We start from the raw sequence: 21,799 nt of genomic DNA on the forward strand, positions 1-21,799 counted from the left end.
TCCGTTGGTTTTTTCACCTGCATATTGGTGCATTCGCTTGTTGCCCCAATTTTAAAATTTTCTGAGTACCGTCCCGGTCCCAAATTCTTAATCCTACACCCCCTCCGTCATCACTGACCGCTGCTCGGGTCCTCTCGGGCCTTCTGGCTTCTTTTACACAGTCCTGTCCCTGCTCCGCTTATGTCTTCAGTCGGATGCTCGTTAACGCCCCGGTGGACTGTGTGCTGTCCTCACTATAGCCACTTGCAGCTGTGAAGGCAGTTATCGCAAACCCACAGCGAACAGGCGACGACGTAATAGTTCTGCATGCTGGGACACCCAGTGCCATTTTAGATCGGGTGGGCTCTCAACCGTGAAACAGGATTACTGAAACCATTGAGTGAACCTATCCGGAAGCATGGTCGAACTGTCATGGAGCGCGGCCACGGTTCCGGATTCACGACCTACGAGGATGAAGACATTAGCGCCGCCGATTACATCGGAAGCTTTAACGCCAGATTCTACTTTTGTGCCATGCGCCTCGACGGCCGCCCTATTTCTGTATGCTGAAGGCTCAGCCATTGTATGCCTTCACCACGATACCTTGGCTGTCGAGCGACGGTTCGAAAGCCATACCGACAAAATTGGATTTATATCGGTTGACAATGTCAGTGAGCGTGGTGCAGGAAGACTGGTCGTGAGCTATGATGTTAGTCAGACGGCAATTGTCTGGGATTTGTTTACGGGTTCGGTGATCGCAAGGTTCGCATCCTTCGACGAGCTCAAAGTGGCCGCTTGGATGCGCAATGGCAATGTGGCGTTTGGTATATTTATCTTACCTCTGTGTGACGTTTGCTGCCAGAGCTGATGTGACTGTAGGAAGCGTAAAGGGAGACGTGGTCTTGTTTGAACCGTCGACATCGGAGCATATCTCTTGCCGGACTATCTTCGATCCTATCACGGCTTTGGCCCCGTCGTCAGACTGCCGAACCTACGCCATTGGGTATGCATCTATTCCTCGTTCTGGCCAGTTAAAGTATTGTAGAGCTCAGCCGACGCCATACTGACAAGCGCTTAGGTACCAGAATGGATCAATTCTAATAGCCACTCTTCACCCTACGTTTACCATTGTACATACCATGAGCACCTCCCGCGGGCCATCCCGGATTGTCTCGCTAGCATGGCATGCATCATCGTCAAAGCAAAAGTCCGATATGCTTGCTACCCTCTCCGCAAATGGTGATCTGAGGGTGTGGAGCGTGGCCAAGCCAGCTGGTAAAGATGCACCACGAGTAATCAGGGTTCTCAAGAGGTCAGATACGTCTTCATCCTCCGAGCCTAAGTGGATGGCCTGGTCGAAGAATGGAAGAATCGTTCAGTATCTCGATGGGTAAGATGGCACTATAATTCTGGTACTGCCCACTATGCGGTGTCAGTCACTAACAACTACTGCTAGGGAGACTTGGGCCTGGGATGTCCGAACTAAACACATCACTTCAGAGCCAGTTCCGACGATTGATAATCCCTGTGGGTTCGCCAACTACGGGCCAACAGCCACATTATTTACACTGGGGCCTCACCATACCGTACAGCAGTATGATCTTGAGAGCCCAGGATTAGTCGCCAATGTACAACATCTACCTGGCGGAGCCTTACCACCATCACAAGAGACTAGAACCCGTGGTGCGTCAGCACGCGTGTTACAGGACCCACCAGAGATGAAGGAATCCGGTGCCATGTACGGCACGAGACGAGCTCCGTTTGATCCGAGTGGAATCGAGGTTGTACGTCAACACCGTGCCGAGATAAATAGCCCTGTCTCCTCTCGAAGTCACGCAGACTCCGTGAGTTCAAAGGCGTCCTCGGGAAAGTACAGGATGGCCCCATTTTCATCCCCAAGTAGGTCGGGTCACACCGCTACATCCTTTTCACTCACCTCCGCTAGTGGTAGAGACACCCCGCAGGCATCTGGCGCATCTTATGCCTATGCATCTTCCGTATCCATGTCATCTGTGAAAAGCTCTCGTGCCGGCTCTCGTTTGCGAAATGAGGTCCACCCCAGTCCAGCCGATAAGCCCATGGATCTGTTTCCTTTCACACGCGAACGACTCAACGATGTACCATACAGCCGTCAACAGCCACTGGATGAGTCGCATCTGACGCCAGACGATCTTCGTCGTCAAATGCTGAGCGTGGTCTTCGGTTGGGAAGGCGATATTGATGGATTAATTAACGATGAGCGTATGGAATACTTTGTTGCCCCTGTCTAGCTATCTTCACTAACTCCTGTTTCAGTTAGCCGCCACACACCGGGTACTCAAAGCGCTATTCTACTCGCCCAGTGGCTAGGGGAATCTGACACCGACCAAATGGTGTCCATGCTTAGCGCAGGCCCAGCCTCTACCGCAGATTGGATGCTCCTTGCTTTCAGCCAGATGAGTGGAGAATCACAAGCCAACAAGGTCGGACAGGCATTTGTTCAGAAGCTTCTGGAAACTGGTGACGTACATACTGCAGCTACAATTCTTCTGGGACTTGGCGATAAGAACGACGCTATTGAGGTTTATGTCTCTCAGAGCTACTATATGGAAGCTATCCTGATGGCGTGCCTTGTAACACCCACAGATTGGCAGCGTCAATCATATCTCGTCCGCCGCTGGGGGGAGCATGTTGTCTCACACTCCCAGCAGCAGCTAGCAATACGGTGCTTTATGTGCACGGGAGTGGAGCCTTCTGGGCCTTGGACCTCTCCAGCCGCACAGCAGGCTACCTCCTTTGCCGAGATGATGTCAGGAAAATCACCCGTCACCTCCCCGGAGCCTCCATATCCCAATCCCGCAAGTCTTCTACCACCAAGCTCTCAGACAAAGCCTTGCAATACCCGACAGGTTAAGACTCCAGCTCTCAAGCTCATCACGTCGTTCGACTCGCAACCAAGCCAGAGGTTTCGATTCCCCGGCTTAAAGTCGGATGATAGGACACCTACGAATGCGCCTGGAGTTACGCCCATTGCTGAATCTGCTGTAGCCGACTCCGCGTTATCGCCTGGAGGCTTTGGGTCGTACAAATTGAATAACATCCAGAGTCTCAACAATGCTATGAACTCCCGAACAGGTACTCCCGCCTTTGGCAGAGGGCGCTTGCCTTCCATCGGGGAAACTCCGGTTGACGTGCAACCGCCGACCTTTCCATCCAGTGGTTCCAAGAAGCTCGTTGATTACGGCTCAACGTCGGAGAACGATGATCAAGAGGACCAGCCTGGTGATGAGAAAAACGAGCAGGTTGGCTTACTGCCTTCTGCTACGTACGATCCGGATGATGCGTTCAAACCAAGTCCGCAAACCGCAGTTCAAACAAGTGCAGACAAGTTTGCAGGAATCAAGGGAATACCGTCGCCAGCAGTTGGGCTTTTCGAAGCTCTGAAAGAGCGATCTGACAGTCGCAATGGGTCTAGGGATAGGATGCCCGATGGACTGCAGCTTCATTTGCAGGCTGCTGAATACTCTGGTACTGATGCAGCCGAGCAATGGGATAATGGAAACTTCAGGAGCCCAGCATCAACATTGAATAGCTTCAGCTCTGCAAAGAGCCCAAGTGTTAGTGGGCGGAGTATTGAGCAATACATTAGTAGCCTGGACGAGGCGAACTATCACTCAAAGAAGCATCACAAATATCTCTCCAATGGCGTCGGACGGCGAACTACAGATGAAACAGCCAGCCAGACGTCGGAGAAACGGCATTACTCTAGGAATACGTCCCAGCAGGCGCGAGGTAGACACGATAAGAGGTATATCCCGCCCGCCAAGCGGTCTCCTTCCTCACCGGTGTCGATGTCCCACGAAGAGGTAGCGCGCTACCACGCTGCTCAAGAGAACAACGATGATGCTCGTCAGACCAAACGGCGTTCAAAGACACGTAGTGCAAGCAGAGTTAGGAAGCCACGTTCTCGGAACTCTTCTGAACGTCGGAACAATCGTTCATCAAGCCGTCATACAGCTAATCGAGTCGGCACCGAGAAACATGACCGTGGTCGCAGTGCTGATAGAAAGGGCTCCTACGATAGATCGCCCTCACCTCCATTACCCACATCTACTACAGACGATGCTTTCAGGCTAGTAGCCAGTGATAGAGAACGAAGGTCTCAGCAGCGAAGTAGCAGCCGACGTCCGGAGAAAGGGAAATCGGAGCTACGAGCGAGATCCCGGAGTCGCCATGAACCCGAGTTCAAGATGGGGATGGAACACGAACACTATGACATGGGTACAAATCCCCAAGGTCTTGTCGTCGAGATAGTACCTCAAACCGACCAGGATATGTCGACTGAGGAGAGCCGGGCCATTCACTCTGCCACTGTACCTCCCGCGGTACCCCAAATTGGGCTATCCGAACACAGAAAGAAGGAGCTCGCGGCAGCGGAACTGGAGGCGCGACGACTCTCGCTCGCACGGAATCCATCAGCGCCCAACATACCCTTTCCGGGAGAATTACAACATAGTCGCACCATTCCCGAAAGCCCGCCATTTTCTGTGAATTCTTTTGGCCCACGCACACCAGGTAGACGGAGGGCATCATCGAGCAAAGCATCTCCAGAGTACCGAAGCAGCTCGGACTCTAACTCATCTCAGTCCGGGCCATCGGGGCTTGCCACAACACCCAAGGCTATGCGACACCCAAAATATAACCAGGAGACTGCTCCATCTGTTCCCAACATTCCTGATAGCACTTTTCTGCTGAGTGATGCCAGGTATCAGGCAGACGCTGAGAGAATCGGTCGCTCGATGTCTGTTCCAGTTCCCGAAATAAAACAACCCGGGACAGTCCCATCCGACCTGCCGATGCATCCGCGGTTTAATCCACGTCTCCCGAGAAGTCGCTCGACCAGCAGAACCCGGAACATGGGTCATCGCCGGGAGAGCTCGAGGGAACAAGGCGGGTACAGCTATGGAGGCTCTCCAGTGGATATCAGCATCGAGGAGGGAATCGAGAACGCGATGGAGCTGAAATATTACGAAACTCCTCCTATGTTACCAGAGCTGCAGCACCTGAACGCTCTCCCACCTCCTCCACCCCCTGCCCCTGTGATGGATTGTGTGTCCCCGCGCGAGTCTTCAGGAACCATAGACATCGCTATTGACAATGAGAACATGGGAAAGCTGCTGCCCCGCGCTATGACAGCTGGACCTGCGGTGAGCATGGAGACACAGCCGACTTTAGATCGCCGCCGAATGTCCTTTGAGCACCGACGCGGCAAAAGCGTGAACGAAAGCTTCTCCAGTAAGATCCGCAACCTGGCTCGTATGGGCAGTGTAAGTCGGGCACCCGATAGCTGGGCTGAAACGCATTTTCCGTATGAAAGTATACCAGTTGCCGACAATCGCATCTAGGCCATATTGATACTGTCCGCTGGTCTTTGCTTTGCTTTGATTCTTTTCTTCCTTTTTACCTCCCTTGTTTATGTTTTCAATGTCCTTCCCATTTTGCTACTTGCATTCCATTTTTAGACGTGGTCTGCTTCTCGGGCCTTCACGATTAACGACATTTCATTTTATCTGCTGTTCTGCCCTGGTATGATTCGTTAAGGGCATTATGTGGCTGTTGGATGTATACCCTTCCTGACATTATGACAAATTGTTGTCCCATGAGTGATACACTGTGTACTTCTGTGTGTCTTTCTTAGATTTTTGCTTATTCCTGCGTATTACTCTTCTTCTTCAGATTGGGTCCGCAAGGACAAGGAAAAGTTCCTTTGTATCTGGGATTGAGGTGGTTCCTGTTGCTCTATCATGCACAGGCTTCCATCACTCTCACAATGCTTTGATTTCCTTGGTTGTCTGCCGCTATTAGTAATAATCGGGCTATATGATAGTTAATATGATGTTCATGAGCAATGCAGACATATGCCACAGAGAGTTAATATACATTGTCGAGCCTGTGACCCAGACTCGAAAGCTACTCCATCGTAGAATCAAGTATAGTTAGTATAGTACACGGTGTCAGTCCACTAGCGGGAAATCAATTCCACTTCCCCCAACCTTTATTGCGCCCTTCGCTCGCCGACTCTTGTCCAATATTCCTTTCTGCATCCAATAATCGCTCAAAATCGGCACGAGCTTGCTCCCTCTCCCGCTGCTTGTCACTCTCTGATGATGGGGGGCTCCATGAGTCCCACTGTGGTGACTGCTGGCCGGATGCATCCTGATGACTGGACTGAGCAGGTGCGGGAGCATTTTGTTGTCGAATCCGCTCCCAAGCACCTCCCTGCGAGTAACCAGCCTGTGTGCCCCTATTGGTTCTATACTCAGGCGCCGTGGGGCTAGCATCATCTTCATCGAAGAAATCTCCTCCGCGGCCGTGATCTGCACCCGATCCACCACCAACAGGTTCTAATACCGGACGACGATCAGGGACAGATACCGTCGTCGACTGAACGTTACCACCGGAATACTCCGAAGCATAATCACCACCCTGATCCATCTCGACAACTCCCTGTTGCTCGCCCACCGACCTCCGCCCCCTGGACTCCATCTGCCTCCTTCTTATCTCCTCGGGATTCTGCTTTTTCAAATCCGCCAAGAACTCCTTCAATCGCGAATCCCCCATTGTATTCGTCGTCTCTTTATAAACCGCATAAACACTCGACAACGTCGCGCCCGCCACACTATAGAACAGCAATTTGAAACCCGTCACAAAAACCGCTCGTTTCGCTACAGTCGGCTCAGCAATCATAAATCTCTGAGCGGCCTGCAGAATCTCCTTGGGAGACGGCATCTTCCCCTCCGGACCGGAAGCCTTGGGGAAATAAGCCGGATACAACTCCGATTTCTTGGCCTGCATCCACAGAAGCGCCGACCCGCCGAGGAATCCCAATGGCGCGCCGATCCGCTCCTGGTATAAACTGCGACTGCTGTGTGTTACCATCGCATCTAGTTCGTCTTGTGTGGGGAGGCGCTGGATTAGCACCCGGGCGTTTTCGACTCGACGGAGTACATTGGCGGTTACTTTTCGGTCATAGTTCCACCGTCCGAAGAATCCGAAGTAGAGGGTGAACGGATCCGGGTTGGCGATGAGGTCGCGTTTAATATAGAGCGAGTGGTACTGGTATTTTGTGGTTGGGGTGCTGTCGCTGTCGTTGGTTGCTTCCGCGCCCGATGGGGGGATGGGGTCTGTTTGAGCGTTTTCTAGGACCATCTTTTTTTGCGGTTTTTTTGGGTTTGTCTCTGAGTGGGTGAGGTTGGAGTTGTCAATGTAGTCTTATTGAGGGATGGAGTTGGAGAGTTGGAGTTGGGTTGTGTGATGCTTGTGACGTCGTGGTTGTGCGGATTAGTCAGCGTTTTTGTTGTGCAGTTGTGAGGGCTTTTGTGCATTGGGTGTATACTCCGAGCGGTTGACAATGTTTTCGTCTGCTTTCGAGTAATTCAATGTCAAAAGTTACACTTTATATCTTGGGCAATTCTTACATATATCAATTAGCCTTCTGACTCAAGTGTCTTCCACTATGGTTATATTACCTGTGACCTGTATATCGCCTTCTGTACGCATTATTTTCAGATTCCCCAATCAGCTATTTATAAAAAGCTCGAATTGTAAATGGCTAAAGTCTCCACCATTCTACACACTTCACAATACATTCTCAAGTCTCTGCCAATCCTGAACTATCTCTACCTTCCAGTACGATCGACCTCAATGCCTTGTGCCTACCAACCGCCTCCTGATGTTCTTGATTTTATTCACTCTAAATCTGATCGAAGGATAGGTTTTTCACACGATAATAGGTGTCTGGTTATTGGGTCAGCCAAAGACCCCAGCAGCTAGACTAGGAGAATACTAACCCGTACTAGGACCAGGAGATCCGGACGATCCCTCCATCTGCAAATTGATAATCCTGCCGTATGTTAGCCTTTCCAAATCATATGGAACATTCCCCGCCCCTCTAGGACTTATCAAGTACTCACAGATACAAAGGCTTCCCGACGTAGTCGGCCCCGTACTGAGTCGTGACCTCCACATCATCAAGGAAGTACTTAACCAAGATATCTGCGTCGTTCTCCGCACGGATCTGAGTTTTGACCTTGTGGAACTCACTCGGAGACGGGTAATCCGTGTTGTGGTTCATGACCTCGGAAGAGGTCTGCAAGGCTGTTGTCAATTATGCTGACATGTAGATACGATGTCTGAAAAAGGAAACTCACGTTGAAGACATTGAAGGTGATCTGTCCCGTTCCTGTTTCAATTATCAGTCAAAACTATCACAGGAAGTAGCAAACTCGCAAAACGAACCCTTCCACTCAGCCATATCAATCTCCGGTGGCCAGCTCTCCGCACTATTCAGCCAGAAAGCCGGCCAAGTTCCTTTATCAGTGGTCGCCTGGAACTCAGCCTCGATGTCGAACCCAGAGCCGGCTTCAACCGTGAACGTGCTCTTGGAATGCACAGCTCCGGAGAGATAGTTGATTTCCTGGCCTCCACTGGTCGCCGGCTGGCCCGTGGTCGGCTTTGCGACGAGCGTCAGTGTGCCGGACTCGACGGAGATGTAATCGTGGTCGGTGGAGTTGCCAACCATGCGGGCTGAACCATTGTGGTCGCTGCCCCAGGGGTAGAGGTAGGAGAAGTACTCTTCGAGGGAAGTGTAGGAGTCGAAACAAGTCGTGGGGATGAGATTCTTCGCGGAAGCCAGAGAAGCAAGGGAGAGGAGCGCAACAGGTCTCATCTTGGAAATATTGATCCAATTTTCGGCCCAATCTACTTCTCAATAATGAGAAAAATAGTCGCTAAATCAATCAAACCCACCGACTACAACCAGGTATTTATCTCCGTCCCCTAGACCATGTTCCCAGAATAGACGGATAGCCCGGACACAGATCTGCACGGTTGTCTTGTATCTGCGACACCACGCTAATGTAGCTCTATATTAACCCCACCGGGATATGGCTGTAAATTGCATGATCAACACATCGGAGCTGCACCAATTTTGTTAATGATTTTCTCTTCTATTCGGGGGCCAAGTTGAAGGTCGTTTCGGTGTATCTGGGCCGACGCAGTGTTCCTGAGGACCTTAGGGCTTGGTTTCCTTTTTCGGTACGGAGGGATGGTTTGCTTATCGGGTTTAGTTACACGCTTGGCGATTGATAAGTTGCTAAATGATGTCATTTTACTGGTCCTTCATTTATCAGTATTGCTATCGAAGGCTTATGTATGTTCTTGATATTGATTTTGTTTGTGAGAGATTGAGGGGCATGTAGCAAGGGTCTGGCTGTATGCATGGCTGCAGGTTCGTGAGCCTTGGCCGTAGCTTGGTAGTATGCATGACTTAAGATGTCTAGACGCTCATCATAACTGGTTTGAACTCGAACTCGGCGCTCCTTCTTCATTTCTTGACCATTGCTAATCATACATTCCTCTATGCAGGATAAAGACATCATCCCGAAATGTAAACAGAAAGAAAACGGCCAAATTACCGACAGACGGCTCGATCCAACAGATCCTCGGTGTGCCTCCAAACCAACTCAGGGAGCCGTTGCACCCGATACTCTTCTATAATCTTTTGGCTCGGTCGAACCTCCCCGTTCCAATTCAAGAGATATGCTCCACTACCTCCCTCCCCAGTCGTACCCTTTGCGACATCTCCTGGCTCGACCGGAACACCCTGGATCATGGTGCCCTTCTTGGCCGGGTACCGCGCAGAGCTTAGATGAAACAGATGCCTTTCTCCACTTTCGTGGAGACCGACGGAGAAAGGCCACATCAGCGGCCACATCCCGTGGTTGTAGAATGTCGAGATAGGCGGCGGGAAACTATTGCTGTAGATATTCGTACCGACCGGACCGGGGTAGACATGAACAAAGCTCACAGATGGGTGAGCCTTGGCCAAGTGCTCCATACTCAGGGAGGTCATGGTATTGGAGTGTGTATAGGCTCTCCTATCATTTCTCGTCCTTGTATCTAAGCGAAGTTGCTTTCTGTGCAGCATCTGATGCCAAAATACCATCAGAGAATCAGGCATCATGCACCGTCACTATTCCCAGAAGATACATTCAACGAATGCGTCGAGACGATAGATCACATATTTGGAATATTCACCTCCTTAGACATGTCTGCGATTCGAGCTTTGCCAGCAATGCATCTGATCCGGATGATTTAAACCGCGCTCATGCTAGTCAAGCTTCACTTTGCGGCCGTCATAGCATCTAACAAAGATGCTCAACTGCAAATAAACCGCCTTCAAGTCTCCAACCGTTTACATTACATCATACAAATGTTCCCAGGGTGGGGACCACTATGGCCAGCTACCAAGTTGACGACAGTGTTCCATAGGATTCGGTCCTGGTTTGAAGACAGCGATACAATGAAACGGGATGGCTCATGGTTGAATCTGTGACGACTTAGTCCAGCGTCTTACGGTCCTGATGATACTCAATCCAGCACTGATCTGGTTGGGTCTAATGATGGGTCATTGCTATCTCCTGGCTCTCACGATCCGCCCTGGATAGTATCTGTGGACCCTTCGGATATGGAGACCATGCGCGTATCTTTCAATTCTTCACTGGACTTCAGTGGCAGTGCGTTTACTCCTACATCCATTGATCAGCCCATCGATTACTCGCTACTTCCCAGACAGACATCTCCTTCTGCACCCAACATCTCGGTTGGTGAAGATCTTGGCATTGGTTTGAACATGATCGATAAAAGGAACATCGATGTCACCCTCGACATGGACCTAGAACTGAATTAGCTTCCCAGCATGCACCTCAACCCAAACAGTCTCCAGCTACCATCGTCCCATGACTCGGACGGCTTTTACGAAAACTACACGGCGGAAGATACACGGAGAAACGACTAGATTCATTAAGATTGTTATTCCTGGACAGGACTTCTGATTCGCAATTCAAAAAGTATCAACAGTATCTTCAATCTCGTCACCTGGCGCGAAAAGACTCGGGTAGTGTCATAGAACTTGTTCAAGCCAAACAAACCATCCTTACTTGGACAGCACACTCATCGCACCAATAAACCAAACTACCACTTCTCCACATAAGGCCTCAAATCCAACTCAAAGCCCCACGTCGTCCGCGGCTGGGTATGCAAATGCCAGTACGAATCCGCAATCTACAAAAACACAATCAGCCTCTCTCCCACGCAATACCAAACCCATCCCATAAAGAGACCGAAGATAAAACCGAGAAAAGGGCAAAGAAAAGAGGAAACTCACCGCCGCAGGATCCAACTTCGCATCCTCATGTTCAAAGGTCCACGCCTTCGTCCTAGGTATATCAATCACTCCGTCGATAACAACATGCGAGACATGGACTCCCTTGGGCCCGAACTCGCGGGCCAGACTCTGCGCCAACGCACGCAGGGCAAACTTCCCCGACGCGAAGGCCGAGAACGTCGCCGAGCCTTTCAGACTAGCTGTGGCGCCGGTGAAGATCAGTGTAGGCGGGTGCTGGAGTCCGCTTGCCTTCTGTAGCAGGGGGAGGGTGCGTTGCGCGAAGTTGAAGCCGCCTTTTCTGTTCTTTTGTTAGCTTGTTTTTATCTACGACTAGATAATAGTTCCCTAGGGACTATGTAGGTAAAAAGGAATAAAAAGAGTAGACTGAGATGGGAAAACTCACGCTTGACTCTCAAACCCCGACACGAACTCCTCCTCCGTCAACTCAAGGAACGGCTTGCGGACGAACCCGCCCCCGGAGTTGAATACTGCTGCTGCGAGTGTCGATCCACCATATTGCTGGGTGATTTTCTCAAATGCGGAGTTGACGCTGTTGGTGTCTGACAGATCGGCACTAATGCCCGTTGCTTGCCCGCCGTTTGCGTTGATTTCGTCGACGACCGGCGTGAAGTTTGCTGGGTTACGGGCTAGGAGCACGACGGAGTATGCTTGTGCGAATTTGCGGGCGATAGAGGCGCCCTGTTTTTCTTTTGTTAGGTTTGTTTATTATATTCATCGAGTGGTTTGGTTGAGGGGATTTGATAGTGGGGATGATGGTGTGGGGTGAACTCATTGATGTGAGGGTATAAGATAAGGACATACAGTTCCTGGACCAACGCCGGCGATGATTGCAAAAGGCTTGCTGGCCATTTTCTCTTCTTTTATTTCTTTTGTACGTTACTTTTATATCGTTTCAAGATCGAGTATGAAATTGATCTAAATAAGTGTGGGGTTTGGCATCTACTTATACTCAACATGTGTCGTGATTTTGCTCGGCGTTTGGTTCATGCCGATGCTTAGAAATCGACGCGGAGGTTATAATTTCGTGATTTTCTCATCCGTCGCCGCGGTGATATCATCGTTTTTGCTGATGTAACTGGTCCGGATTGTGGGGAAGGTTATTTATGGGGTCTATAGAAGCATACTATTATAGTTGGTTTTGTGATACCCTTGTTTCGGTGTTTGCTGTTCACGTACTTGGCTTGTGGTTAGGGCTTCAATCACCGAGACAGCGGCGTGTGTTTACCCGATGGATGAAGTAGGCGGTTGAGGTCTATGGAGTTAATGTTATAGTATTAATATGGGATGAAGCTTGTCCCATACTGGTATCTGAGTTTGGAGACTCGAGTAGAGACAATGAATGATGTCGACTTACTTTACATCCTAAATTTGAAGTGCATAATCAAGTGCATATGCTATTACTCAGGTATAGACAAGACAAAAGAAATTTTTAGTTTGAAATAGCTTTCATACATCCTAAAACCAGATCATGCCATTCATAACAATAACCCTACCGAAATTCTATCACCGCAACACCTTTTAGGGAATATTAAGTAAGACCCGAAAACCAGACCCAGAAAGAAAATGCCCTCACAGCTGAATCATATCATTCATAATCTTGACCTCCTCGCCGGGCTTGAACGGCGGCAATCCGATGTACGGACAGCTGGAGCAACGGAACGCATCGCCGAGCGAGCAGCTGTTGCACGAGCTCGTCTTGCCCTGCACGGTGAAATCGAGCTCGTCGTTCAGGTCGTCTGTGTTCAGCTTCAGGATGTTGAGATCTGCGGCGGCCTTTGCCTCACGTGCGCGGTCTTCCTCCTCCAGTTGACTGGCCAGACCGCAGGTGCAATCCTTGCAGGGACGCCGGCGCTTCTTGGCGGTCTCAGGTACACAGTTTTGGGCTGTAGAAGTCATAGTCAATAAGATGTTTGACATGGTAATAGAATATATAGAGGGAAACTCACGTCGTGGAAGAGGTCTCTTCAAATCATCGTCCGAGAGCAACGCATCCTCATCAATCAACTCGTCATCATTGTTCTGGGCCGGATCAAACATTCCCACGCCGTTTGTGCTGGCTCCGTTCGTAGCCACTCCATTCGGAGCTCCGTTCACCCCATTGGTCTTATCTTTCTTCTTCCTGCCGCCCAACTTCAATGGCACGGCAGCCTCCTGTGCCGGCTTCTCAAACCCACCATCCTTCTCCACCAGCCCCGCCAAGATAGCCTCCAACCCCTCACTAGCCCCCAAACTCCCTTGCTGCAGCTGCAATCTAGCGCCCGCCTTCATCGCGGGTACCAAAGCGGTATAAACATCCCGAGTCAACAGCCGCACAGCCTCATCCGACGGCGCATCCGTCAACACCAGCACGAGGTCATATGTATTCGGAGGAAGGGAGACAAAGCCTGCGGAGAGGCGATCGAGCATCTGGAGATCGGTCGAGGAGCGATCGAAGGTCGAGAAGACATGACGGAGCTTCTCTTCGTGGGCGGCGACGGAGGGAGGGGCAAGGAGGAGGTTGCGCTTTTGACTGCCATTTAACTGAGGTGGGGTAGGAAGGTCGAAGTCGACGGAGGTGTCGATTGTGATGGACATTTTGGAGCGATTATTTTGAGTTCACCTCCTTTTTGGGTTTTCTCTGATTTGTTTCCTTGGTTCTGTGTGTCTGTGACAGGTAGATAAATGGGGGAATCGAAGGTATAAGGTGGGCGTTTGGTTTGGAGAAAAGAAAGTTGCAACTGGATCGCTTTTCCCTTATCAATTATTAAGATTGGTGGCGGTTTTCGGTGCCTGATTTGTCAGGTGGATACCGATCCGATAGCGGAGACACAATCAGCTACGAGCCTTTACTAATGCGTGAGTCACGGGAGGTGGGGGATTGATATACCTAGTTGGTTTCTAGTTAGGCCCGGTCTCTCATTTCTCTTGCCTTCTTTTTGCTTACTTTGGATTACACCGGGGCGTGGGTGGGATGATAACATGCACTCAGAATTAGGCTATCAGATGCCCAATGTGACTCTGGACGTAGCTGTGGGTCTGGGCTCATGTATTATGCTCCTGTGTAATAACTTTAAAATCGATAAACTGAATAGGATTATCCAGATATTGGTTCAGTTCTTTAGAGCTAGTATTAAACAACTACTAAGCCTGTAAAACTGACTTCTGCATAGCAATCACCAGGAACTACAGAGGTTACTCCACCAGGCTGGTTGACCAAAATAGCGGTACCCTAATCTGATGCTGTATTAGGGTCACGTGTACAAGACGGATTCCACGAGAGGCACTCGTGGAACATGGACTTTGACCTGGAAATGATCTTGGACTCATCGTTATGAAAGACATCGCTAAGACGTTCTACTGCTCCACCTTGAGACAGTGGAACAAGAGTTGCTGGTGGTTGAGGTAAGAGAAGCAGAAACACTTGGTCGTCCGATCTATGCAAGATCGTCGAAGCCTCAGGCATAGGTTTCAGAGCATAAGGCATTAATAGACCTCCTTATCGATAAGCTAAACACATCCAGACTTTTTTTCCCTTCGCTCCACTTCTCATATCATATCATAACATGACCTATCGCTATATCCATACTTAATATTCTACCCTCTTTACAATTTCCCTCATATCTATATAATCTCATTTTACCCAGGATAAGGACATCCACTAGAATGTCCTCCGAAACCCCCCTCCTCTCAGACCTCTGCACAATCTGGTCCGTCGCACCCCATCCCAACAACCCATAGCCATACCAGCAAACCACCTACTAACAAAACAACCAAAAACAGTCACATCCAACCCCCCAAATACCGCTGTCCCCGCTGCTCGACCCGCACCTGCTCCCTGCCCTGTTCTCGCCGCCACAAACTCTGGTCCCAATGCAGCGGCGTCCGCGATCCAGCCGCCTACATGAAGAAGAACGAGCTCGCGACTGAATCCGCCTTCGACCGGGATTTCAATTTCATCACAGGCATCGAACGCACCTTGGAGCGTGCGGAACGCGATGCCGAGAATAGGGGGATCTCGGTACAGCCTGGGACTTCTGGGCGCGGGGTGGATCTTGCGGTCGTGGGGTTGGATGGGGATGAGGAGAGTGGTAGGGCGGAGACGGGGAGGAAGAGGAGAAGGGTTGAGGGTGGTTCTGGGGGGTTTGTGAGGGGGGAGTTTGGGTTTCTTAGGGGCGCGGAGGAGGCTGGTGTTACTGTTCTTAGGGCGCCGAGGGGCATGAGTCGGAATAAGGCCAATGCGTCGAAGTGGATGCCTAAGTATGCTTTTCTTCTTGAGATTTGGGTTGGGGGTGAGCGTGGTGAGTGCTGACTGCAGTACAGGAATAAGTGTTTGAATTGGTCGGTGGAATGGATTGCCTCCGATGGAGAGAAGAGGATTAGACTCTGCTTGGAGTCGTCGACTCTTGCTGAGGCTTACGATCGGTCTTTTCCTTTGTCGAAGGAGGAGCGCGAACAGAAGAAGAAAGATCAGGAAAGCAAGTCGGAAGAAGTGGATGTCAATTCGTCTGAACAACTACCTGATACACGCGACCCTACTCCATCTACCGCAGAAGCTACGCCTCAGGAAACGCCTAAGGAAGCCGTGCTTCCCAACCCTGAAAGCGAGACAAGACCGGACATCACGCCGCAAGACCAGCCTACGCAATCCACAGATAAGATTACCTCCCACCGCAACCTCTACTTCTATCTCCATCGCCCGCGGACGAGTACGAAACAGCCGGTGCTTGTCCCTCTCTCGCCCACTGCCACTCTTACCTCCGCTCTGCGCGACCGCACCGTTCTAGAATTCCCGACTATCTATATACTGTCAGACTCACCGGATGCTTTGTCATCGGAGGAAGAGAATGCAAAGTTCCTTCTCGAGAAAGACTATCTACGCATGCAGCCACAAGGTGAAACCGAGTCGGGAGAAACCTCCGAGGCAGATGGCGAGCAACTGGCACCCGGGTCTGTGGATATCTCCAATGTAGATGAGAAAAGGGTCTTGGAGGTACTGCAAAAAGATCTATTGGAGCCCGTTTAGACCGCAGGATGTTGATGCTTGCGGAAATTGGTTATGAAGGAATCACTTATTTCAAACGGGACTGGGTTAACCTGATCTTGGTTGTCAATTGTTAAATATTCAGTACCTGACTTCGGCGGTGGGCAACGGTTTAATAAAACTTATACGAGTGGGTCCAGTTTAAGCGGTTGACACGCGATGTAGACTGCGGCCAGCGGAAGAGATTTGGTCCAGATACGTAGAACGTCTCAACTCGTAGGATCGAGACTGTCTTCTTGTCAATATCACTGCTCCTATTGTCATAATCAGATAATCAAAACTAGTTGTAATACGAGAAACGCCAAATGCAAGGTATATATCGCTAGGTCCAGACCAAAATAGAATAATCTGCAAAAACAATCCATCCAAAGGGGTATCTTGTATACATATCCATCCAGGGCGCCGTATCATGCCTATCAATTCCAGTAGTAGGTTATGAGCCCCCGACTCAAGACTCAACTGTCAGTGTTACGTAAAGTATTGTGCTGCCTTGAGCAGGACGTCGCAGGCCACCAAGATGTCAGAATGGTCTATTCGTTCACTGTCAAGATGCGGCGAACCTCGGTATTTATACCAAAGGCCGTCCGCATCCTGCCATACCCAGGCTTGGGAAATGGAATGTTGCGACACGTCGACAGGGGCATAATGTCCTCTGTGTCGATCATTGTGCAACCAAGGAGCAGTGCTGCTATCACGCATCACACCAGAGAATGCTACCACTAAGTTAAAAGGTTCACAATGGGGGCATTCTCTGTTGTCGTGTTAGCTAGCGATGCATCTGCAACGAGATGCGTGCGGGACAAAGGTCGATCGTGATACGACCAGTCCGGTAAGGATAGAGCACCAAAGGCCCTTGTGCCCGTTAAGTGACTTTTGCATAGTAACTTGTACGGTAAAGTCACGTAGCAGGCAAGAGCCCTTGGTGCAAGCCTCCGTATTCTACCACTATATCGTGTTGACGATATCGTGATAAGGTCACTACGGACTAGTAGCATCGGACTCAGTAGCCGGAAGTTCAGGGTCATGCTCCTCTGTCTTGTCCGTTTTGTCTGAAAGAGACACGATCTCCGTCGGGACCGTGTTCGGCAACGTCCGCGCATCATCGTCCTGCGCGCCATCGCCGCCGTACCGGCCATTGCGTATGCTGGCTTTGGATTCTATCGGAGACAATTTCTCTCGCTCAGCGCGACCAGGCTTCAATCGGATGCGCCCACGTTCCAAAGCTCGAAGTAGGGTACCAACTTCCTCGGAAACAATGCTTCGCAGCTTACTCATAGCCTCGTCGGACACTTCAGAGTGGGCATTCCATCCAAGCTTGTCAGACTCATCCGAAGCTATCGATTTCGCCTCCAGCGACGGCCCAGTGATCAGTCGGTGCAAAGCAGTAGGCGACACATTGTTGGGACGGCGTGCCATCTTCATCGGTTTCGGCTTCGAACCCGATGACACCGACGGCAAGTCTTCTTGTTGTCGCTTCGGGGGACGTGGAATATGGGCATTCGGCCCTTCTCCAACCTCGTTCCGAATCTTGTAATAAACCAAACCCAGTGTGGCAGCCAGTGCCTGGTGTGCGGCCTCGGGGTACAAGCGAACTGCTTCAGCACGAGTCAAATTGGACGGGTAGTCGCTGGAGTCGCTGGAGTCACTATCACTGACAAACAAGGCCTCTGTCTGGTGCATTCGACCCCAGTATTGGTAACCTCCAAGTTGATAAAATTCGGCCAACTGAACCAACCGGTTGACTAAATCCTGTTAGATATGCCGCTGGGTCATTCACCGTAGCACGACTTACTCCGACTGCGCTTCTTCAGGCACCAGAAGCGCCAGACAGTACGAGGGAAATATTCCGGCCACTGCAGCGTGCCATCATCCTCGACAACGGGGACTGGGGTAATTGGGGCGTGGGTGGTATGGGCCAAGGAGTTGAAGCGGACGCGTTCCGAATGCTTCATGCGGGACTCAATCAGAGAAAAGCGGTCGAAGACCGAGTTCAAATGTCGTGATGTCTCATGTTGAAGGGTAATCAAATCAGTACGAAGTTGACTGATGGTCGCGTGTAGTTTGCTGATCTCCACCCGGCATCCACACACGTCCGTCTGAACCTGTTCGATGTCGGACTGGATTTGATCGATATTCTTCGACAAACGATCGACATCACTGCGTAAGAAAACGGTCTCGTTGCCGGTCTGGCCGATGCTCGACTTCAGTTGGAACACTCCCGACTTCAACTGATCCACGTCCGTCCTCAACGCGACCACATTTAGATCGATTCGGTTTGAAATGGAGCGATGGGCTTCGAATTCCCGACGAATATGTTCATCTTCCCGATTCCGTCGATCGACATAGCCGTCTTTGGTCAGGATAGTCGAACGTAATTCCAGAACACGGGAGTCAAGTAGGGTTAAACGGTCGTGAATGTGAGATAGGGCAGGGTCGGATAAGCTAGGCGGTGTCGTTTCATGTACAAGAGACAGTCTAGGGCTCGAGATGGGCATAGACATGCTCGAAGTGCGAGACAGACTCCGTTCGAGGGTGGCTGTCATGGTGGTGTGATGGGGAGGGACTGATATGGGTAAATAGGGATAAGAGAAGGGTGATAAATCGTGGTTAAATCGAGTTTCAATAAAGTCAACATCCCCTAAAGTCATTCAACAAGATATGAGGTCCATTTTGGCGATAGTTCGAATGATGATAGCGATGGGATGTGTGGGGTGATCGATGGTCGTAATGATGTTGTGGTATGAGTTGATGGCGGTTGCGAGATGAGTGAGAAAGACTCAACTCTCTCCTCCTTGACCCGTGACCGCCCCATCCCCTCCTTCAACTTGCGTGGCAGACACGGGATGGCCCAATGCGGTCGGGACTGCCGGTCGATTAGCCCTAATCAAAACATTGCGAACACCCGTCCTTCAGCCACTGGTCCTTCTTCCTAGGAGGAAAGCATCAAATAGACTAATTGGATCATTAATGTTCATTGATTCCTAAATAACAGCTCTACCAGTGCCCAACACTTGAATCTCGAATGAAGTCTGCTGAGACAAAATACACAACGCAAATCCTTCTTTGGTCAACAATACAAGCCGTGACAATACAATGAGATTAAATTTACCGCCGAGCTAGAGGCTTGGCAGCCGCACTGCATTCAGCTGATCACCTCCAAGCCAATGATTGACCAGCTCGTCTCTCACTTTGCCTTATCGCCACCCAAACGGCCTCCTTTACTGGATGACAGAAATAGCCCAAGGCGTCATTGTCCAATCGGCCTGAAAGGAATCCCCCATGCCGTATTTGTATTTCCTATCTTTCAATGATCTCAAAGTCTGACCAGTTGACCTTGCGTACGATTTTACATCGACACCATGACCTAAAGTTGTAGTAGTAATAGGTGACGAATAGGTGAAGAAAGGGTTGGGGAAAATAGATAAAGTGACCACAGAAAATATTAAAACATGCTTTAATTATAATAGAAAATCAATCCGAGTCGGCTTCTCATAGTACTACCGACACCACTTGGGCTGCGATCGTGCATTCAAACGTTCCCGTGTCCGAAGATGATTCTGGGGGGACTCAACTTCCCATACAAAGTGGGCCACTTGGGACAACTACTTTATATAAGACAAAACAGTAATAGTGAGGAATAATACTCAAGCTACGTTAAATAAGATTAATGGAGCAAAGTATTAGTCGCTTATAGCAATGTATAAGCAGTTTAAGCAACGCAATAGGTTTATTGATGGAATTTATATATTTAAGATCGACAACTACCCATTCGTCATACATTTCTGACCCAGAAGAATCTCAGTGATGGCCAAATTTTAGAAACAGCCATAAAAGTTACATTTAAAAAAAGAAAGAAAGAAAGAAAGAAGAAGAAAAGGTAACCAGAACCTACTACATGAACAATGCCCCCCACTCTGGAAATAGCTGGAGTCTTTCGGTCATAGGCATTCGCCAACGGTCATCCCCTACATTTGATTGACAACCGTGCGCAAGTAAAGTTCGAGCAAGCTCAATAATTTCCCTCTTCCCCTGACTGAATCTTCTGTGTGCTCCATATACACCTCCCAGGATTTCATGCGTGTATTCGTGCAGAACATCCTCATATGCATAGAGCAAGGCATTGAGCGGAGTACCTTTGGTCGGAAACTGAAGAGGAAGAGGGTTTCCCGCATCGCATCCAGCTAAAAGGAGCATATGGACCAGCCCTAGATCCCTGTTGCGGGCAGCATACCATAGCGCGGTCTGGCCGCCCCACGCTCTGTCGTTAACATCGGTGTCTGGGTCGTGGAGAAGGGCTACGATGCTCCTGGATCTCCGGTGCTCGATCGCATACATCAGTGGCGTTTGGCTTTGTCCATTTCGAAGGCGAAGATATTGTGGATACGTATCACCCTCACTGTCACCAACCTGCGCGGCCAATTGCATTACTGTGTCCAAGACAGCGTGATCCGGGTTCAATACGGCGGCGTGAAGAGGAGTCTCCTTGCTTCTCGGATGTTGCGCCCGAAGAAATCGTCCGCCATCCCAACCAAGTTGAAGAACCTCGTCGAGCACATTATGTGGTTCATAGGCACAGATGCAAAAGAGACTTCGGCCTGGGACTCCTTCATTATGGGTGAAGAGTTTCCTGAAAAGCTCCATGTTCCCGACCTTCCATGCCAGCGTTATCGCCGTCTCCTCTTGCTCACCGTAGGCGTTTGCCTTTTGGTCAACGTGAATCTTGTCTCCGAGGGATAAAAGGTAGTGCAGAACCTCCCTCGCCGACGTTAAGATGGCCACAGCCAAAATGCTGTACCCACAGAAGAGCATACCGTTCGGGTTCGTTTCAAGCGCGACTAGCATCTCAACTGCGCGGGCATCATCTCGAAGGAGCGCCAATCCAATTGACGATCTCGCCAAGGATGAATGTATGGGGTAGTCACACAGCTCTTGCTCAGGCCATATAGGGTCTTCTAATGGTCCAGGCTCGAAATAAGTGGGAGTCATTACCCCAGCTTGGACCAGAGGACCAATTAAGGTGAGAATTACGTTTCTGGCAGTCGCCAATAGCGAATTTGCTCCTTGCTCAGATGGAAGCTGAGCCCCAGGTGGAAGATCAGGGTTCATTAGACGGCGTAGTAGCTCTAGTTTCCCGTCATCATCACCCCATATGTCCAGCAACTTTTGTGCCACATTATCGGCGGTCAGTTGCTCTTGCTTCAGACGCCGGACACGCTGAACTAAGCCTGCAACGTGCGGAACTGATATCGAATCGTCTTCTGTTTTTGTCGAGGGTTCACGTTGTCTTTGTGCAGCCTCTCGACGGTTCTGATGTACTCTCGCATGATTTTTCAACGCTGCGCCGTAATACTGTGGATGAAAGCGTCCGCAATGGACGCACTCGACGTTCTCCCTGCGCCTCGGCATCGTGTTGGATGTTGCACGTTTCTGAATATGAGGTCGTGTTTCAATTTGGACATTACGCAAAGCATAAGAGTAGGGACTCAGACAGAGAGCATGTATATATAAGACATTGGATTCTTTACCAGCTCACATTTTCATTTAGCGGAGATATTTTAGGCCATGTCAAAGAT

General features: G+C 50.1%; 10 protein-coding genes across 10 annotated transcripts; 2 read left to right on the top strand and 8 right to left on the bottom strand.

Annotated features, from left to right (window-relative positions):
* The first annotated feature begins 3 nt into the window (after window positions 1–3).
* BDV37DRAFT_145776 (WD40 repeat domain-containing protein) lies at window positions 4–5,677 on the top strand. The gene is made up of 5 exons (XM_032078888.1): window positions 4–803; window positions 859–982; window positions 1,058–1,369; window positions 1,436–2,220; window positions 2,275–5,677. The coding sequence occupies exons 1-5, from the start codon at window positions 398–400 to the stop codon at window positions 5,361–5,363; spliced, it is 4,716 nt and encodes a 1,571-aa protein (XP_031940610.1). The 5' UTR covers window positions 4–397; the 3' UTR covers window positions 5,364–5,677.
* BDV37DRAFT_145777 (putative endo-1,3(4)-beta-glucanase) lies at window positions 5,678–7,330 on the bottom strand. Its single transcript, XM_032078889.1, has one exon. The coding sequence runs from the start codon at window positions 7,165–7,167 to the stop codon at window positions 5,992–5,994; it is 1,176 nt and encodes a 391-aa protein (XP_031940611.1). The 5' UTR covers window positions 7,168–7,330; the 3' UTR covers window positions 5,678–5,991.
* Window positions 7,331–7,711: 381 nt separating this feature from the next.
* BDV37DRAFT_283901 (glycoside hydrolase family 16 protein) lies at window positions 7,712–8,686 on the bottom strand (the record flags this gene model as incomplete). The annotated part of the gene is made up of 5 exons (XM_032087391.1): window positions 7,712–7,755; window positions 7,809–7,861; window positions 7,932–8,107; window positions 8,169–8,200; window positions 8,257–8,686. The coding sequence occupies 5 exons, from the start codon at window positions 8,684–8,686 to the stop codon at window positions 7,712–7,714; spliced, it is 735 nt and encodes a 244-aa protein (XP_031940612.1).
* Window positions 8,687–9,430: 744 nt separating this feature from the next.
* On the bottom strand, window positions 9,431–9,871 carry BDV37DRAFT_283902 (uncharacterized protein; the record flags this gene model as incomplete). The annotated part of the gene is made up of 1 exon (XM_032087392.1): window positions 9,431–9,871. One exon carries the CDS (start codon window positions 9,869–9,871, stop codon window positions 9,431–9,433), a length of 441 nt encoding a protein of 146 aa, XP_031940613.1.
* A 979-nt stretch (window positions 9,872–10,850) lies between these two features.
* BDV37DRAFT_145821 (oxidoreductase, short chain dehydrogenase/reductase family) lies at window positions 10,851–12,117 on the bottom strand. Its single transcript, XM_032078890.1, has 4 exons — window positions 12,008–12,117; window positions 11,589–11,884; window positions 11,186–11,483; window positions 10,851–11,082 (listed from the first exon to the last, which is right to left on the bottom strand). Exons 1-4 carry the CDS (start codon window positions 12,053–12,055, stop codon window positions 10,993–10,995), a joined length of 732 nt encoding a protein of 243 aa, XP_031940614.1. The 5' UTR covers window positions 12,056–12,117; the 3' UTR covers window positions 10,851–10,992.
* Window positions 12,118–12,573: 456 nt separating this feature from the next.
* Window positions 12,574–14,093, bottom strand: BDV37DRAFT_250698 (Fe-S cluster assembly protein dre2). The gene is made up of 2 exons (XM_032082203.1): window positions 13,153–14,093; window positions 12,574–13,089 (listed from the first exon to the last, which is right to left on the bottom strand). Exons 1-2 carry the CDS (start codon window positions 13,778–13,780, stop codon window positions 12,776–12,778), a joined length of 942 nt encoding a protein of 313 aa, XP_031940615.1. The 5' UTR covers window positions 13,781–14,093; the 3' UTR covers window positions 12,574–12,775.
* A 1,247-nt stretch (window positions 14,094–15,340) lies between these two features.
* BDV37DRAFT_250701 (uncharacterized protein) lies at window positions 15,341–16,455 on the top strand. Its single transcript, XM_032082204.1, has 2 exons — window positions 15,341–15,442; window positions 15,506–16,455. The coding sequence occupies exons 1-2, from the start codon at window positions 15,402–15,404 to the stop codon at window positions 16,206–16,208; spliced, it is 744 nt and encodes a 247-aa protein (XP_031940616.1). The 5' UTR covers window positions 15,341–15,401; the 3' UTR covers window positions 16,209–16,455.
* Window positions 16,289–16,791, bottom strand: BDV37DRAFT_145844 (uncharacterized protein). The gene has a single exon (XM_032078891.1). It carries the CDS (start codon window positions 16,635–16,637, stop codon window positions 16,368–16,370), a length of 270 nt encoding a protein of 89 aa, XP_031940617.1. The 5' UTR covers window positions 16,638–16,791; the 3' UTR covers window positions 16,289–16,367.
* On the bottom strand, window positions 16,456–18,965 carry BDV37DRAFT_250703 (uncharacterized protein). The gene is made up of 2 exons (XM_032082205.1): window positions 18,019–18,965; window positions 16,456–17,968 (listed from the first exon to the last, which is right to left on the bottom strand). Exons 1-2 carry the CDS (start codon window positions 18,872–18,874, stop codon window positions 17,205–17,207), a joined length of 1,620 nt encoding a protein of 539 aa, XP_031940618.1. The 5' UTR covers window positions 18,875–18,965; the 3' UTR covers window positions 16,456–17,204.
* Window positions 18,966–20,117: 1,152 nt separating this feature from the next.
* BDV37DRAFT_294711 (ankyrin repeat-containing domain protein) lies at window positions 20,118–21,647 on the bottom strand (the record flags this gene model as incomplete). The annotated part of the gene is made up of 1 exon (XM_032089693.1): window positions 20,118–21,647. Exon 1 carries the CDS (start codon window positions 21,630–21,632, stop codon window positions 20,118–20,120), a length of 1,515 nt encoding a protein of 504 aa, XP_031940619.1. The 5' UTR covers window positions 21,633–21,647.
* Window positions 21,648–21,799: the final 152 nt, after the last annotated feature.

The sequence above is a fragment of the Aspergillus pseudonomiae genome (genome assembly GCF_009193645.1).
Source record: "Aspergillus pseudonomiae strain CBS 119388 unplaced genomic scaffold BDV37scaffold_41, whole genome shotgun sequence".
Lineage (NCBI taxonomy): Eukaryota > Fungi > Ascomycota > Eurotiomycetes > Eurotiales > Aspergillaceae > Aspergillus > Aspergillus pseudonomiae.